This window comes from Macrotis lagotis, chromosome 2, assembly GCF_037893015.1.
Source record: "Macrotis lagotis isolate mMagLag1 chromosome 2, bilby.v1.9.chrom.fasta, whole genome shotgun sequence".
Classification (NCBI taxonomy): Eukaryota; Metazoa; Chordata; class Mammalia; order Peramelemorphia; family Peramelidae; genus Macrotis; species Macrotis lagotis.
In genome coordinates, this window is record NC_133659.1 from 238,017,800 (window position 1) to 238,033,243 (window position 15,444).

The 15,444-nt window shown below is 37.1% G+C and overlaps 1 protein-coding gene across 1 annotated transcript; it reads left to right on the forward strand.

The window, feature by feature from the left end:
* The first annotated feature begins 3,236 nt into the window (after nucleotides 1-3,236).
* Nucleotides 3,237-4,196, forward strand: LOC141512126 (olfactory receptor 2T6-like). The gene has a single exon (XM_074220998.1). The coding sequence runs from the start codon at nucleotides 3,237-3,239 to the stop codon at nucleotides 4,194-4,196; it is 960 nt and encodes a 319-aa protein (XP_074077099.1).
* Nucleotides 4,197-15,444: the final 11,248 nt, after the last annotated feature.

Below are 15,444 nucleotides of genomic sequence, written 5' to 3' on the forward strand. Positions count from 1 at the left end.
TTATGAGCCCTTAATGTAGACACTGCCAAAAATTTGTAATCCTGACCATAGAGCCATGGTAGTTGTGTTGTTTGTAACGGGCAACTTTTAGTATTTTCTCTTTGAATAGGAAGTTTTGGAATTTGGCTATAATATTCCTGGGAGTTTTTCTTTTGAGTTCTCTTTCAGGAGGTGATTGATGAATTCCCTCAATTTCTATTTTATCCTCTACTTCTAGGATCTCAGGGAAATTTTGCTGTATTGTTTCTTGAAAAATGAAGTCTTGGGGGCAGCTAGGTGTTGTAGTGGATAAAGCACTGGCCCTGAAGTCAGGAGTACCTGGGTTCAAATCCGGTCTCAGACACTTAATAATTACCTAGCTGTGTAGCCTTGGGCAAGCCACTTAACCCCATTTGCCTTGCAAAAACCTAAAAAAAATGAAGTCTAAACTCTTTTCCTAGTCATGACTTTCAAGTAGACCAATAGTTTTTAAATTATCTCTTCTGGATCTTTTTTTCTAGGTCAATTGTTTTTTTCCAATGAGATATTTCACATTTTATTCCAAGTTTTTGTTCTTTTGATATCATGTTATTATTTCTTGATTTCTCACAAAGTCATCAGTTTCCTTTAGTTCCATGCTGTATCTGAAGGAGTTATTTCCTTCAGAGAGCTTTTTTTAATCTCCTTTTTCCATTGACCAATTCTGCCTTTTGAGACATTCTTCTCCTCATTTGCCTTTTGGGTTGTTTTCTCTATTTGGTCTTAATTGGTTTTTAACATGTTATTTTCTGCAGTTTTTTTTTGTATTTCTTTCACCTAACTGATGACTTGGTTTTCATGATTTACCTGCATCACTCTTATTTCTCTTCTCAATTTTCCCTCTACCTTCCTTACTTGTTTTACAAAGTCTTTTTTTGAGCTCATCCATAGCCTGAGCCCATTTCCTAGTTCTCTTGAAGGCTTTGGATACAGGAGCTTGAACTTTATTGTCTTCAGTGTATGTATTTTTATCCTCCATGGAACCAAAGTAATTTTGTATGGTCAGATTCTTCTTTTTCTTTTGTTTGTTCATTTCCTCAGTCTGTGACTGATTTACCACACTTTCAAGGCTTTGGGGTTTTTTTGGGATACCCCACACAAGGACCTTAATTCCTCCAAGGTCTTATGAGAGGCTCTGACTGCTCTCCTGACCTGGATGACCAAAGGCTCTCCTCTTTGCCCTGGAGCTGTGAGGAGAGTCCCTGCTCTGCTATGGTGGTATGAGGGGTCCAATCTGCAAAGCATCTGAGTGTGGTCAAAGAGAAGAGTCCTGACCCAGGGAAAGTAGAGAGAACTCTGCACTTTTCCCCACCCCCTTTCTGTCTATGGGCTGAGTGCTCTGTAGGTGCTGGGTGACTGTCAATTCCCATTGCAGGTTCTCACTGCAGACCTGCTCCGAGGTCAGTGCTCTGCACTTTTTCTCGTGCTGCAGAGTTCTCTCACCATCCTTTCAAACCAAGCCATGGACCCAGGCACTCCCAGGGACCCTGACACCCCTTGGACTGTTCCTGTAATACTGGAGTTGGTTTGCTCTGGCCCAGCTACACTGTGGTGTGGCTGCAGTGTGGCTGCTCTTTCCACTCCTTGGTCCCAAGGCAACAGATTTTTCCTTCTAAGTTGTGCTGGTCTGGGAAATTGTATGATTCAATCTTTCTGTGGGTTCTGCCCCTCTAAATTTTGGCTAGAATCATAATTTGGGGAACAAGTTTCCAGGAATTCCTGCCTTCAGGCCACCATTTTGGCTTTGCCCCTGGATCTGATTCTTTTTTCACAATATGTTCAAATGAGATCTATGCTTATCATAGTTGCAAATATAAATCCTATATCAAATTGCCTTCTGTTGGGGGAAAGGGGGAGGAAAGGGAGGGAGACAGAAAAAAACATAAAACAAAATCTTGCAAAAAAAATTATTGGTAGAAACTACCATTGTATGTAATTGGAAAAACAAATAAAATATTTATATAATAGAAGAAAAAGAAAAAAAGAGCTGCTATAAGTATTTTTCAACATGGGGGGGTCCTTTTCCCTTTTGCTGATGTCTTTGGGATGCAGATCTAGTAATGGTATTGCTGTATCAAAGAGTATGTTCAGTTTTGTAGTTCTTTGGGAAAAGGTCCAAATTGCTCTCAGAATGGTTAGATCAGTTCATAGCTCCAACAACAATGTATTAGTGGCTTCACTGTCATAGAAGGAGATAAATAAACTCTTCAATAAATCTTTAGAAGACTTCACTCAGTAGCTTTACTGTATTCTGGTTTCCAATAAATAACTCAGATGAGTATAATATCAATCTTAGAATTAGTCCTCTAATTTAAAAAATGCCCTTCTAATGATATTGAATATATAGCTATAACCATTTTCCCCATAATTTTTTCTTACTATATATCCTCGTCTTTATAAAATCAATTAAAAGATGGTCACTACTTACTAGAAATATGTTTCAACTCTTTTGATTAAACTGAAACTTCTGGATTATGATGTGTTATAATATATAAATGATACATTTATGTATATAATACATATAATATTTAATTATAACAAATAATACTTTCACCATTATTTGCAAATGAGGTTTGTGATCCCACAGTGGTCCCATTCAGGCACAAAATTTTGTCTTGTCTGAATATGGTACAGATAGAACTATGTATAGTTATGTTCTAGTTTAGATAGGACCTTCAGCTGTTTCCAAAACAAGCTACCTGTTCTACTAATTTGTTTGAATTCTCAGAAAAAAATTGTTTTAATTAATAGTTTGAGAAACATACATATTTTTTTCATTATGCATGTATTATATAGCTCAAATGATATGAAGACTCATCATTTATTTAATTTCATCAATATAATTGAATAAGTAGGGTGATAAAATGAAACACCTACTTCCATTTATGCCAGATAGACGCTTTCAGAATTTCATAAGAATCAAGAGAAAACAGTAAGATTTTATATATTTTATGTTTATAAATATATATTATATGATACTAATTATACATGGTATATATTATAAGATTTTATAAAGTTATATATATATGTGTGTGTGTGTGTGTGTGTGTGTGTGTGTGTGTGTGTTTACAATTCCCTTCCTTTTTTTTCAAACACTATCTCACTAGCATCTTTTCTTTTCAATTCTGGTTTAGGTGGACAAGAACTCTTGCCCATGGATGATTTCTCTTTCTGATGTTGTTTCTTCTTTGAATGCATCAAGACCTTTTTCAATAGTAATGGATGGGGACAACAAAACAAATTCTACTGACTTTTTCCTCATGGGATTCTTTAGCCACAATGTAGCCTCAGGTCTCATTTTTATCATCATCCTCATCATCTTCTTTATTGCCTTGATGGCTAATGGTGTCATGATTTTCTTGATCAATATAGATACTTGCCTCCACACACCTATGTATTTCCTACTCAGTCATCTCTCTTTCATTGACATCATATATATCACCACAATAGTTCCCAAAATGCTGGTGGATTACTTTTCAGGTCAAGGAACTATTTCTTTTGTGGCTTGTACTGCTCAATATTTTCTCTATCAAACTTTTGTCGGAGCTGAATTTTTCCTGCTGGGGCTCATGGCCTATGACCGCTATGTAGCTATCTGCTACCCTTTACGCTATCCTGTTCTCATGAGTAGACAGATTTGTATCATAATACTGGTCAGCTCTTGGTTCGGGGGTTCTTTGGACAGTTTTCTTCTCACCCCTATCACAATGAGGCTTCCATTCTGTGCTTCCCACAAGATCAATCACTTTTTCTGCGAGGCACCCACTATGCTGAGGTTAGCATGTGGTGACAAAGCTATCTATGAGATGGTGATGTATATTTGCTGTGTTATGATGTTGCTAATCCCCTTTTCTGTAGTCATCACCTCCTACACTAAGATCCTCATCACTGTGCATCATATGAATTCAGCAGAAGGAAGAAAGAAAGCCTTAACCACCTGTTCTTCCCATATAATAGTGGTGACTTTATTCTATGGGGCAGCCTTATATACCTATATGCTGCCCCAATCCTACCACACCCCAGTCAAGGATAAAATATTTTCTGCCTTCTACACCATCCTCACACCCATGATTAATCCCATCATTTATAGTCTGAGGAATAAAGATGTAACTGGAGCCATGAAGAGGGCACTGGGGAAGTGCAAAAGGATATCTAGGGAAACTGGTGATGAATCCTAACAATCCAGATCCAAATCTAAATGGGGCAATAAGGTGGCATAATGGACAGAGTGTTAGATCTGAGTTTAAATCCAACCTCAGACATTTACTAGCTGAATGACTCTGGAGCCAGTCACTTAAACTATGTTTTCTTCAGTTTCTTCCACTACAAAATGGGAATCATAGTAACACCTACTTCATAGAATTGTGAAGAACAAATGTGATAATATCTGTTAAAAAATGCTTAGTATAAGTGACTACTGGCACATAGTAGTCACTTCATAAATACTTCTTCCTTTCCTCTCCTGGTATCCTTCTGTATGAGTTGAGAATCAGGCAGAGGGACCCAGATAATGCTGATTTTAAAAATACATAAATTTGTTTCTCCCAGCTATGGAAAGGTGAACAGACAAAAGTGGTATCAAAATACAGCATTCTAGTGTGTTTTGATTTTCATAGCACTATGATCTTTAATTATACACTTGACAAGTTAAGGGGGAAAATTCTCAATTTTGTGATTTTGTGTAAGTATACACTAGTTTTTCCCCAATGTATTTTTCATGTTGTTGACCTATTTACAAAAATGTATTAAGAATTTGTATGGAAATAGAGAATGAACTTAATAGTTACCTGATGAGAGCAACATCATGATGCATTAGAAAGAACACTAAATTTGACTTCAGTAGAATTAGTTTCAAGCCAGTTCTTTCATTTTTCTAGTTATGCAAACTATGGGAAAATTATTTCATCTCTTTGAACTTCATTATTCCCTTGAATAAAATAAGAATATTCAGTGTTGTGAGAATTAATTTGTCTAAGCAATAATTTTGATATGACTTCATTTTATGATACTAATAATCACATGTGCCTTCTTTTGCTAACACTAGCTGACTCATAATGTCTGACCTTGACCATATAAAATTACATTGAATTGATTTGCCACCTTTAGTTAATTTTCTGTTGAATGAGTACTGAATTTCATGTCATAATCATGTATTTCATTGTTCTCTTTTGCCATACTTTTAATTATGTGATTTTAAAGAATGAATATTACTTAAAGGAAATATGAAAAATTTATTGCTCTTAAAGATTAGATTTCAAGGGTTATTAGAAATACTGAATCAGTTGCTGGTGTGGGAAAAAAAGAATTTAAAGAATCATTGGAGACCACAATGGTCAGGATAAGTCACATTGAAGTGCAAAACAAATTGGTTAAAAAAAGAACAACAAAAATTAGAACTGATGAATTATTGCATAATGAATCCTTAGAAAATAAGCAAGGACCTTTGTGGGGGCGGAGGAGACCTGGGACCTATTTTGATTATTACTGATTCTTCTGTAGTGAAATGTAGTGTTCTTGCAGTTGGAAGAACAGTAAGAAGTCCAGTAAAAAAAAGCTGCTAACCATTACAATGAAGAAAAAAATTCTTGCCATGACCAAAGAAGGGACTGTTGGTAGTTGGAAAAAGATAATTATTATTGAAAGTCACTTTTTCATTCAAGGGTATACTAAAGCTATTGTCAGAAGTGTATGGGATTTGAGGTTCTGTAATGTTCTTCTTGTTTGCAATATGCTTGAGAGTCAAGCATCTGCACTGCATCTGCCTTTATTACTGCATTTCCTTACCATTTATTCCCACACTTGAATGCTACCTCCTTGTGTCTAATGATCATACTAATAGAAGATAGAACTGTACTCTGGAGGATCAGCCACTTCTGTAGTTGAACCTGATCACATGGAGTTGGGGGCACACTGTTCTCTATGATATCACTCCTGCCCAACAACTAAATTTTCCTAGGTAACAAGATGCCTAAATAGAGTTCTGATAGATGATGCATGGTAGACATAATCTTCCCAATCTTCTAGCTCAGAATAGGAAGCTAAGCAAATATAACCATCATATGGAAGTCCTCTAAAGATTTGCATGGATATATGGATTGTGAGAGAATTCAGGTACCTTCTTGACACTGAAAAGCATGTTGTGAAAAAGAGACAGTAAGATTAATTTGTGAAAATTCAAAGAGAAACCTTTGTGTACTACTAGGGACACTGGCATGATTTGGTAATAAAGAAACTGATAAAATTTACTGTATTTCATTGGCTACCAATATTGGATTTGTGATGATAGTGCCAAAGATTCCTAAATTTGTTGACTACAATGGGAAGAGCATTAGAGTTGGAGTGAGAAAGGCTGAGTTTGAGACCTGCCACCTATCAGGTGAGAAGTTATATAACATTTCTGAACCTAGATATCGTTTTATTTTTTGTTTTTTTGTTTGCAAGGCAGTGGGGTTAAGCGACTTGCCCAAAGTCACACAGTGAAGTAATTATTAAGTGTCTTAGTCCAGGTTTAAACTCAGGGTCTCCTCTCTTTAGGGCCAGTGCTCTAACCACTGTACCACCTAACTGCCCCTAGATATCCTTTCTATAAAATAGGTATAAAAGCATAGAAGATTCTGAGAAGATGGCAGAAAAGGTTAGAAAATTCTAAACTATCCATATTTTCCCTATAAACAAGATAAAAAAGAACATCAGAGGTCATGTAGAATGACAAAAAAAATAAGAATTGGGAAAAACAGTGGTTTTCCTGGGGCAATCTGAGAAGATCTGAAGAATGAAAACAATAAAGATACTGGGACAGAGGTTCAGCTTAAGTGAAGTGTAAACTCCTCCAGGCTAGCTCCCCTGAAAGAACCAGTGATGAATAGAGGAAGTTGTGTTGGGAGGTAGCCTCAGTCTCAATCAAGGGAATTTTTGCCTCCCAAACAATGGGGGGAGTCAAGTGTCAGAGCAGGGAAAAATTGAGGGAACTTCTGATGATAAGGGATGCCAGACCTAGTTGTCCTTCTCAGACATGGTCCTGAGCAAGAAAGAACCAAATTTACTTGGAGAGTGCAGAGGCAGTGGTACTGGATACTGCTGACAGTGGGCACTTATAAGAGTTCTGAAATGTTGGTTTCCAATCTTGACCAGAGGGAAAGTTTATAGCCACTAGAAGCTTCTCAGGGGAGCAAGAGCATTTTGAGCATGGTGTTTCTGAGGGACCCCAACCAGATTCAATAGGGAAAGGAGTGCAGAGGTTGGCCCCAAGACAAAGTTCAAAAAATAACAACAAGACAAGAAGCACCTGAGACCGCAGGCACTACCCCCCCCCAAACCCCAGGACTAGTAAATATAATATCTAGCTGCTAAAAAAGAGAGAGAGAGAGAGAGAAAGAATGAACCCAACCATAGATAATTACTATGGGAGTATATTAGATCAGAGTTCATCTTCAGAGGAGGTTACTGGAGAAATAAAAAAGCCTCTCCTACCTCAAAGATTAATGTTAATGGTCATATACCCAAAAAGAATTCATAGCAGAACCCAAAAAAGACTTTAAAAATCAGAGAGACGGAAGAAATTTTTTTTTTTAAATAAGAAAAACGACTTCTGGCTAAGATGACAGAGAGAAGGCAGGTACAGTTCTAAAGTCTCCTGATCTATTCCCCATCTATCACATGAAACAAACCTCTTGAGAGAAATCTGAACCAGGAAACCCAGAAAGAAAAGCCAGGAGAGGAACATTTACCTCAAGATTTGTCTCCCGCAGCAGCCTTGGCTGAGTACCTGTGGGTGAGTCTGGGCTACAAGGGAAGATCAGCCCAGGATCAGCCAGATTAACAGCTGAATTGGAACCGGGAGTCTGAGGGCCCAAGAGCTGGACCTGCTGGATCAGCGGTGGGGCTGGATGAGGGGGGCTTGGGTCTGGGGGGAAGCAGAGGTGCTGGTGTTGGTGCTGTCCCCCTGGAGCTTGGGGAATGGGCTGCAGGGAGAGGTCTGGTGCAGGAGAGATGCGAACACCATCCCTGGGCTCCTCAGGTCTGAAAAATTCTGAGTCCACGCCTCCACTGCCCTGAGGCCTCCTCCAAAACAAACAATTGCAAACTACTTCTGCCTCAGGCCCAGGAGTGTGAGCAAAAGAACCAGCCCAGCTGAGGAATGACCTCAGGCCAGAGTAAAGCCCACCATTGACTGAAGGCAAAAGAATTCAATAGCTCCAATTCCCTCCCTCAAGCAAAGGGAGAAGGCCTCTCAACCAAGGTCATAGACACCCCAGAGAGGGCAACCAGCTCCTCCTACTGGCCAGCCAGAGAAACTGCACTCAGTAAAGCCTTTAGAGATCCCAAGCCCAGGTGAAACAGCCTCCCCCCCAACTCAAGGTCTTAGCATAATGAAGAAGGGTCAGCATTAAGGTGGATCCATAGAAAAATTCCTGGAAGGGAAAGACCCCAACTCAGGGAGACCTGGAACCTCTGAGGAGAATACAATCTGGTCTCCAGCACAGAAAGACTTCCTTGAAGAAATAAGGAAGGAGCTTAAAAATTTGGGAGAGACAATTAATACCTTGCAACAAGAAAACAAAACATTATAAAGTACAATTGGACAAACACAAAAGGAGAATAAATCTCTCAGATCCTCAAATGAGCAAAAGCAAAAAGAAATTAATTCTCTCAAAACATCAATTGATCAAATGGAAAGGTCTTTCAAAAGTAAAATTGACCAATTGGAAAAGGAGTTGCAAAAGGTTAATGAAGAAAACTCCTCCACCAACAAAAGAACAAAGTCTACAGAAACTAATGACTCCATGAGACAGCAAGAGTCAGTGTCAAACAAAATCAAAAAATAGAAAAAAATAGAAGCAAATGTAAAATACCTCATCAACAAAACCACTGACCTGGAGAATAGATCGAGGAGGGGCAACCTGAAAATTATAGGACTTCCTGAAAACATCGAAGAGAAAAAAAGCCTGGACTTAATATTACAGGATCTAGTGATGGAAAACTGCCCTGACATCATGGAATCGGAGGGCAAAGTAGTTATTGAAAGAGTACATCCAAAAGATCCTAAAAGGAAAACACCAAGGAATGTTGTAGCAAAACTCCAGAACTATCAGATAAAAGAGAAAATCCTGCAAGCAGCCAGAAAGAAACAATTTAAATATCAAGGAGCCACAGTAAGGATCATGCAGGACCTGGCTGTATCAACTTTAAGGGATCGAAGGGCCTGGAACGAGATATTTCGAAGAGCATGGGAGCTTGGAATGCAGCCAAGAATCTACTTTCCTGCAAAGCTGAGCCTTCTCTTCCAGGGAAAAAGATGGACATTTAACGAAATGGAAGAATTCCCAAAATTTCTGATGAAGAGACCAGAGCTAAACAGAAAATTTGGACATCAAATAGGAGGTTCAAGAGACACATGAAAAGGTAAAAAAGGGGGGGCAGTAAAAGGAAAAAAATGCAATCCAGTAAGTAGAAACTGGCTATATCCCAGCATGGGCGGGGGGGAGACTCTCATAAATCCTGAGAAATGTAACTCTAACAGAGAGAATATACCTAGCCAGAAATGATGGACATCCATGAACTATCCATGAGACTGCTATCTAATGGGATGTAACTGGCTTTAACCCCACTTGGGAGAAAGACTCTAATAACTATCAGGAATTTTGACTCTATTCAATAGAATATACTGAACTAGAAGGGACAGACACTCAGAAATTTCTATGACATAGACAGAATGATCTAAAAAAATACACTACCTCCCTAAAAAGGGGGACAGGAAAGAAACGGGAGGAGGGAGGGCATTGAATGGGACAAATCTCATTACACTAAGAGGTACAAAAAACCTATGGTAATAGTGGGGAAGAAGGGAGCAAAGGAGAAACACCTGAATCTTCTTCTCATCAGTCTTGGCTTAAAGTCAACCTACATGTACTCAGTTAACTTATAAAACATCTAACCTTTCAAGTATTAAAAGGGGAAAAGGGGAGGGGGGGCAGAGAAAGGAAAGGGGAGTGGGGGAAATAAGGGGAAATAACAAAAGCAAGGGAAGGAAAACGGAAAAATGGAAAGGGGAAAGAAAGGGGAGGGTGTGATATAGGAGGGCAAACACACTGAAGGGGGTGGTATTCAGAAACAAAATACTGGGGAATATGGATAAAAGGGGGAGAAAGGGGGAAAAATACAAACAGAGGGAAGATAGCACAGAGGGCAATAAAGAATTAGTAATCATAACCTTAAATGTGAATGGGACGAACTCTCCCTTAAAATGTAAGCAAATAGCAGAGTGGATTAAAAACCAGAATCCTACAATATGCTGCTTACAAGAAACTCATCTGAAGCAGAGAGATACATATAGAGTAAAGGTAAAAGGTTGGAGCAAAATATATTTTGCTTCAGCTGAAGTAAAAAAAGCAGGGGTAGCAATCCTTATCTCAGACAAAGAAGCAGCAAAAATAGCGTTAAGAGATAAGGAAGGAAACTTTATCCTCCTAGAAGGTTCCATAGAGAATAAAGTCATTTCAATATTGAATATATATGCACCCAGTGGGACAGCACCCAAATTCTTAGAGGAGAAGATGAAAGAATTACAGGAAGACATAGACAGCAAAACTTTACTAGTGGGAGACCTCAACCTTCCACTATCAGATCTAGATAAAACAAATCATAAAACAAACAAGAAAGAAATTAGGGAGGTAAATAGATTGTCAGAAAAATTAGATATGGTTGACTTATGGAAGAAACTGAATGGGGACAGAAAGGAGTATACCTTTTTCTCTGCAATACATGGAACTTATACAAAAATTGACCATGTACTAGGACATAAAAACCTAATGATCAGCTACAGAAAGGCAGAAATAGTGAATACATCTTTCTCACAATGCAATAAAAGTCATATGCAATACTGGGCCAAGGAGATATAGACCCAGAGCAAATTGGAAACTGAATAACCTCATTTTAAAAAATGAGTGGACCAAAAAACAAATTATAGGAAGAATTAACCATTTTATCCTAGGTAATGATAATAATGAAACAACATACCAAAACCTCTAGGATTCATTCAAAGCAAGTCTCAGGGGATATATTATAGCTCTAAATGCTTATATGAATAAATTGGAGAAAGGAAATCAATGAACTAAACATGCAACTAAAAAAATTAAAGATAGAACAAATCAAAAGTCCCCAATCAAATACCAAATTAGAAATTTTAAAAATTAAAAGAATTAATAAAATCGAAAGCAAAAAAAACTATTGAATTAATAAATAAAACCAAAAGTTGGTATTTTGAAAAAAAACAAATAAAATTAATAAACCTCTGGTCAATTTGATTAAAAAAAGAAAGAAGAAAACCAAATTGCTAGTATTATAAATGAAAAAGGTGAACTCACCACCAATGAGGAGGAAATTAAAGTAATAATTCGAAATTATTTTGCCCAACTCTATGCCAATAAATTTGATAATCTAACTGAAATGGATGAATATTTACAAAAATATAAGTTGCCCAGGTTAAATGAAGAAGAGATGAAATACCTAAACAACCCTATCTCAGAAAAACAAATTTAACAAGCCATTATTGAACTCCCTAAAAAAAATCTCCAGGGCCTGATGGATTCACAAGTGAATTCTACCAAACATTTAAAGAACAATTGGTTCCAATCCTATATAAACTCTTTGGAAAAATAGGGAAAGATGGAACATTGCCTAACTCTTTCTATGAAACCAATATGGTACTGTTACTTAAACCAGGAAGAGTTAAAACAGAGAAAGAAAATTATACACCTATTTCCCTGATGAATATAGATGCAAAAATCCTAAATAAAATCTTAGCAAAACAACTACAAGTCATCACTAGGATAATACATTATGATCAAGTAGGATTTTTTCCAGGAATGCAGGTTTGGTTCAATATTAGGAAAACTGTTAATATACTCAATTATATCAACAACAAACCTATCAGAAATTATATGATCATATCAATAGATGCTGAAAAAGCCTTTGACAAAATACAGCATCCATTCCTATTAAAAACACTAGAGAGTGTAGGAATAAATGGACTGTTCCTTAAAATAATTAGCAGTATCTATCTGAAACCATCAACAAGCATTATATTCAATGGGGAGAGGCTAGAGGCATTCCCAATAAGAGCAGGGGTCAAACAAGGGTGCCCATTATCACCACTACTATTCAATATTGTATTAGAAATGTAAGTATCAGAAATTAGAGAAGAAAAAGAAATTGAAGGAATTAGAATTGGGAAGGAAGAGACAAAACTCTCAGTCTTTGCAGATGACATGATAGTCTACCTAGAGAATGCCAAGAAATCATCTAAAAATCTACTGGAAACAATTAGCAATTTTAGCAAAGTTGCAGGTTATAAAATAAACCCTCATAAATCTTCAACTTTTCTATATATGTCTAGCAAGAAACAGCAGGAAGAGCTAGAAAGAGAAATCCCATTCAAAGTAATCTCAGACAGTGTAAAATATTTGGGAGTCTATTTGCCAAGACAGACTCAGAATCTTTTTGAAAACAATTATAAAACACTTCTCACACAAATTAAATCAGATTTAAAGAACTGGGCAAATATCAACTGCTCATGGATAGGGAGAGCTAATATAATAAAAATGACAATTCTACCAAAACTAAACTATGTATTCAGTGCCCTACCAATCAAAATTCTAAAAAATTACTTTATTGAGTTAGAAAAAAATGTAAGTAAATTCATATGGAGAAATAAAAAGTCAAGAATTGCCAGGAGCTTAATGAAAAAATGAAAACGAAGGTGTCTTAGTACTACCCGATCTAAAATTGTATTATAAAGCATCACTCATCAAAACTGTTTGGTACTGGCTAAGAAATAGAATGGTGGACCAGTGGAATAGACTAGGTGTAAAAGCAGGAGAGGATTATAGTAATCTGCTGTTTGATAAACCCAAAGAGTCAGGCCATTGGGATAAAAACTCCCTCTTTGATAAAAATTGCTGGGAAAATTGGAAGTTAGTATGGAAGAAACTTTGATTAGACCAACACCTCACACCCTTTACCAAGATAAGATCCAAATGGTTACAGGACATAGACATAAAAAACAATACTATAAGCAAATTAGAAGATCAAGAACTAGTTTACCTGTCAGATCTATGGAAAGGGGAACAGTTTATGACTAAGGAAGAGTTGGAGAACATCACTAAAAACCAATTAGATTATTCCAATTACATTAAATTAAAAAGCTTTTGCACAGATAAAACCAATGTAATCAAGATCAAAAGAAAAGTAGTAAATTGGAAAACAATCTTTATAACTAATGATACTGACAAAGGACTCATTCCTAAAATATACAGAGAACTGAGTCATATTTTTAAAACAAAAAGCCATTCCCCAATTGACAAATGGTCAAAAGATATGCAAAGGCAATTTACAGATGAGGAGATCAAAGCAATACATAGCCATATGAAAAAATGCTCTAAATCATTAATTATTAGAGAAATGCAAATTAAAGCTTCTCTGAGGTACCACCTCACACCTCTCAGATTGGCCAGTATGACCAGGAAGGATAATGATCATTGTTGGAAGGGATGTGGGAAATCTGGGACACTATTACACTGTTGGTGGAGCTGTGAACTCATCCAACCCTTCTGGAGAGCTATTTGGAACTATTCCCAAAGGGCAACAAAAATGTGCATACCCTTTGACCCAGCAATACCACTACTGGGTCTATACCCTGAAGAGATGAGGAAAAAGGGTAAAAACATTACTTGTACAAAAATATTTATAGCAGCCCTGTTTGTGGTGGCAAAGAATTGTCCTTCAATTGGGGAATGGCTTAGCAAACTGTGGTATATGTATGTCATGGAACACTATTGTTCTATTAGAAACCAGGAGGGATGGGATTTCAGGGAAACCTGGAGGGATTTGAATGAACTGATGCTGAGTGAGATGAGCAGAACCAGAAAAACACTGTACAGCCTAACAGCAACATGGGAGTGATGTTCAACCTTGAAGGACTTGCTCATTCCATCAGTGCAACAATTGGGAACAATTTTGGGCTGTATGCCATCTGTATCCAGATAAGGAGCTGTGGAGTCTGAACAAAGTACAATGAATATTCCCTTTAATTTGGAAAAAAAAACAGATATCTTATTGCCTGATCTTGTTACCTCAGAATTTTGTTCTCTTTAAGGATATGATTTCTCTCTCATCACACTCAATTTGGATCAAGGTACAACATGGAAACAAAGTGAAGACTGATGGAGTGCTATCTGTGGGGTGGGGGTGGGGGGAGGGAAGCCAGATTGGGGGAAAATTGTAAGACTCAAATAATATCTTTAATAAAAATAAAAAAATAAAAAATAAGAAAAATCCTAGAAAAGAAAGTCAATCAAATGGAAGAGAAAATTCAAAATATTAAGGAAAAAAACCAACTCTTTGCAAATTGGAATTGGACCAGGGAAAGCCAGAAAAGTTAAAAGAGTTCAAGAATAATAAAACAAAATATAAAGAATGAAAAAATAAAGTATGAAACATCCCATATTTGGATAGTTTTAAAAAACTAACATTGGGGGTAGAATTATATATGATGTGATTCTAAAAAATCAAAACTGTGTAGAAAAAGATAAAAAGGTTAATTGTGTCATACAAATGAGGGAGAACTGATACAGAGGAATTAGATGCAGGGGGAAGAGGGGAAGGAGGACTGATAGTTCTGGAACCCAACTCTCATCAGTAAAGATTAAAGGAGGAACAATACATATAAAAATACATATACATATACATATACACATATACATATATATCTAGAAGCATACAAAAGTCTTCTAAACAAAAAAAAAAAAGAAATAAGGGGGACAGGAAGCAGGAGAGATTAAGGGAAGAATTTTTTTTCCTGGAAAATTTTTTTATTGTGGGTGAAGCAGGGTAGCTGGACAGTTTAGATGATTCCAATCTTTTTGGCAACATCTGAAGCATCATAGTCTGGAGAAAGCTGGACATAGGCCTTCTCTCCATCAGGCTGGATCAGCGTGTTCACCTTTGCCACGTCGATGTCATACAACTTCTGCTTGATTTGGTGCTTGTTGACCTTGACATCTTCAATGAAGACTAGGGTTTTATTATCCTCAAACTTTTTCATAGCAGACTCAGTGGTCAAAGGGAGCTTAATGATGGCATAGTGATCAAGCTTGTTTCTCTGAGGGGCAATTTTCCAGGAATATTTGGGTTGCCTTCGAAGTCTTAGTGTCTTGGGTCTCTGGAAGGTGAGGGAAGTTCAGATCTTCTTTTTGTGGCTATGGACACCTTTCAACACCGCCTTCTTGGCCTTCAAGGCCTTGGACTTGGCTTCTGTCTTGGGGGGGACAACCACTTCCTTCTTCACCTTGGGCACCATCTTGGGGAAAAGACAAGGGAAGAATTTTTAAAGGACACATAAAATTCACATAAGGTCTGTGTTAAAGAACA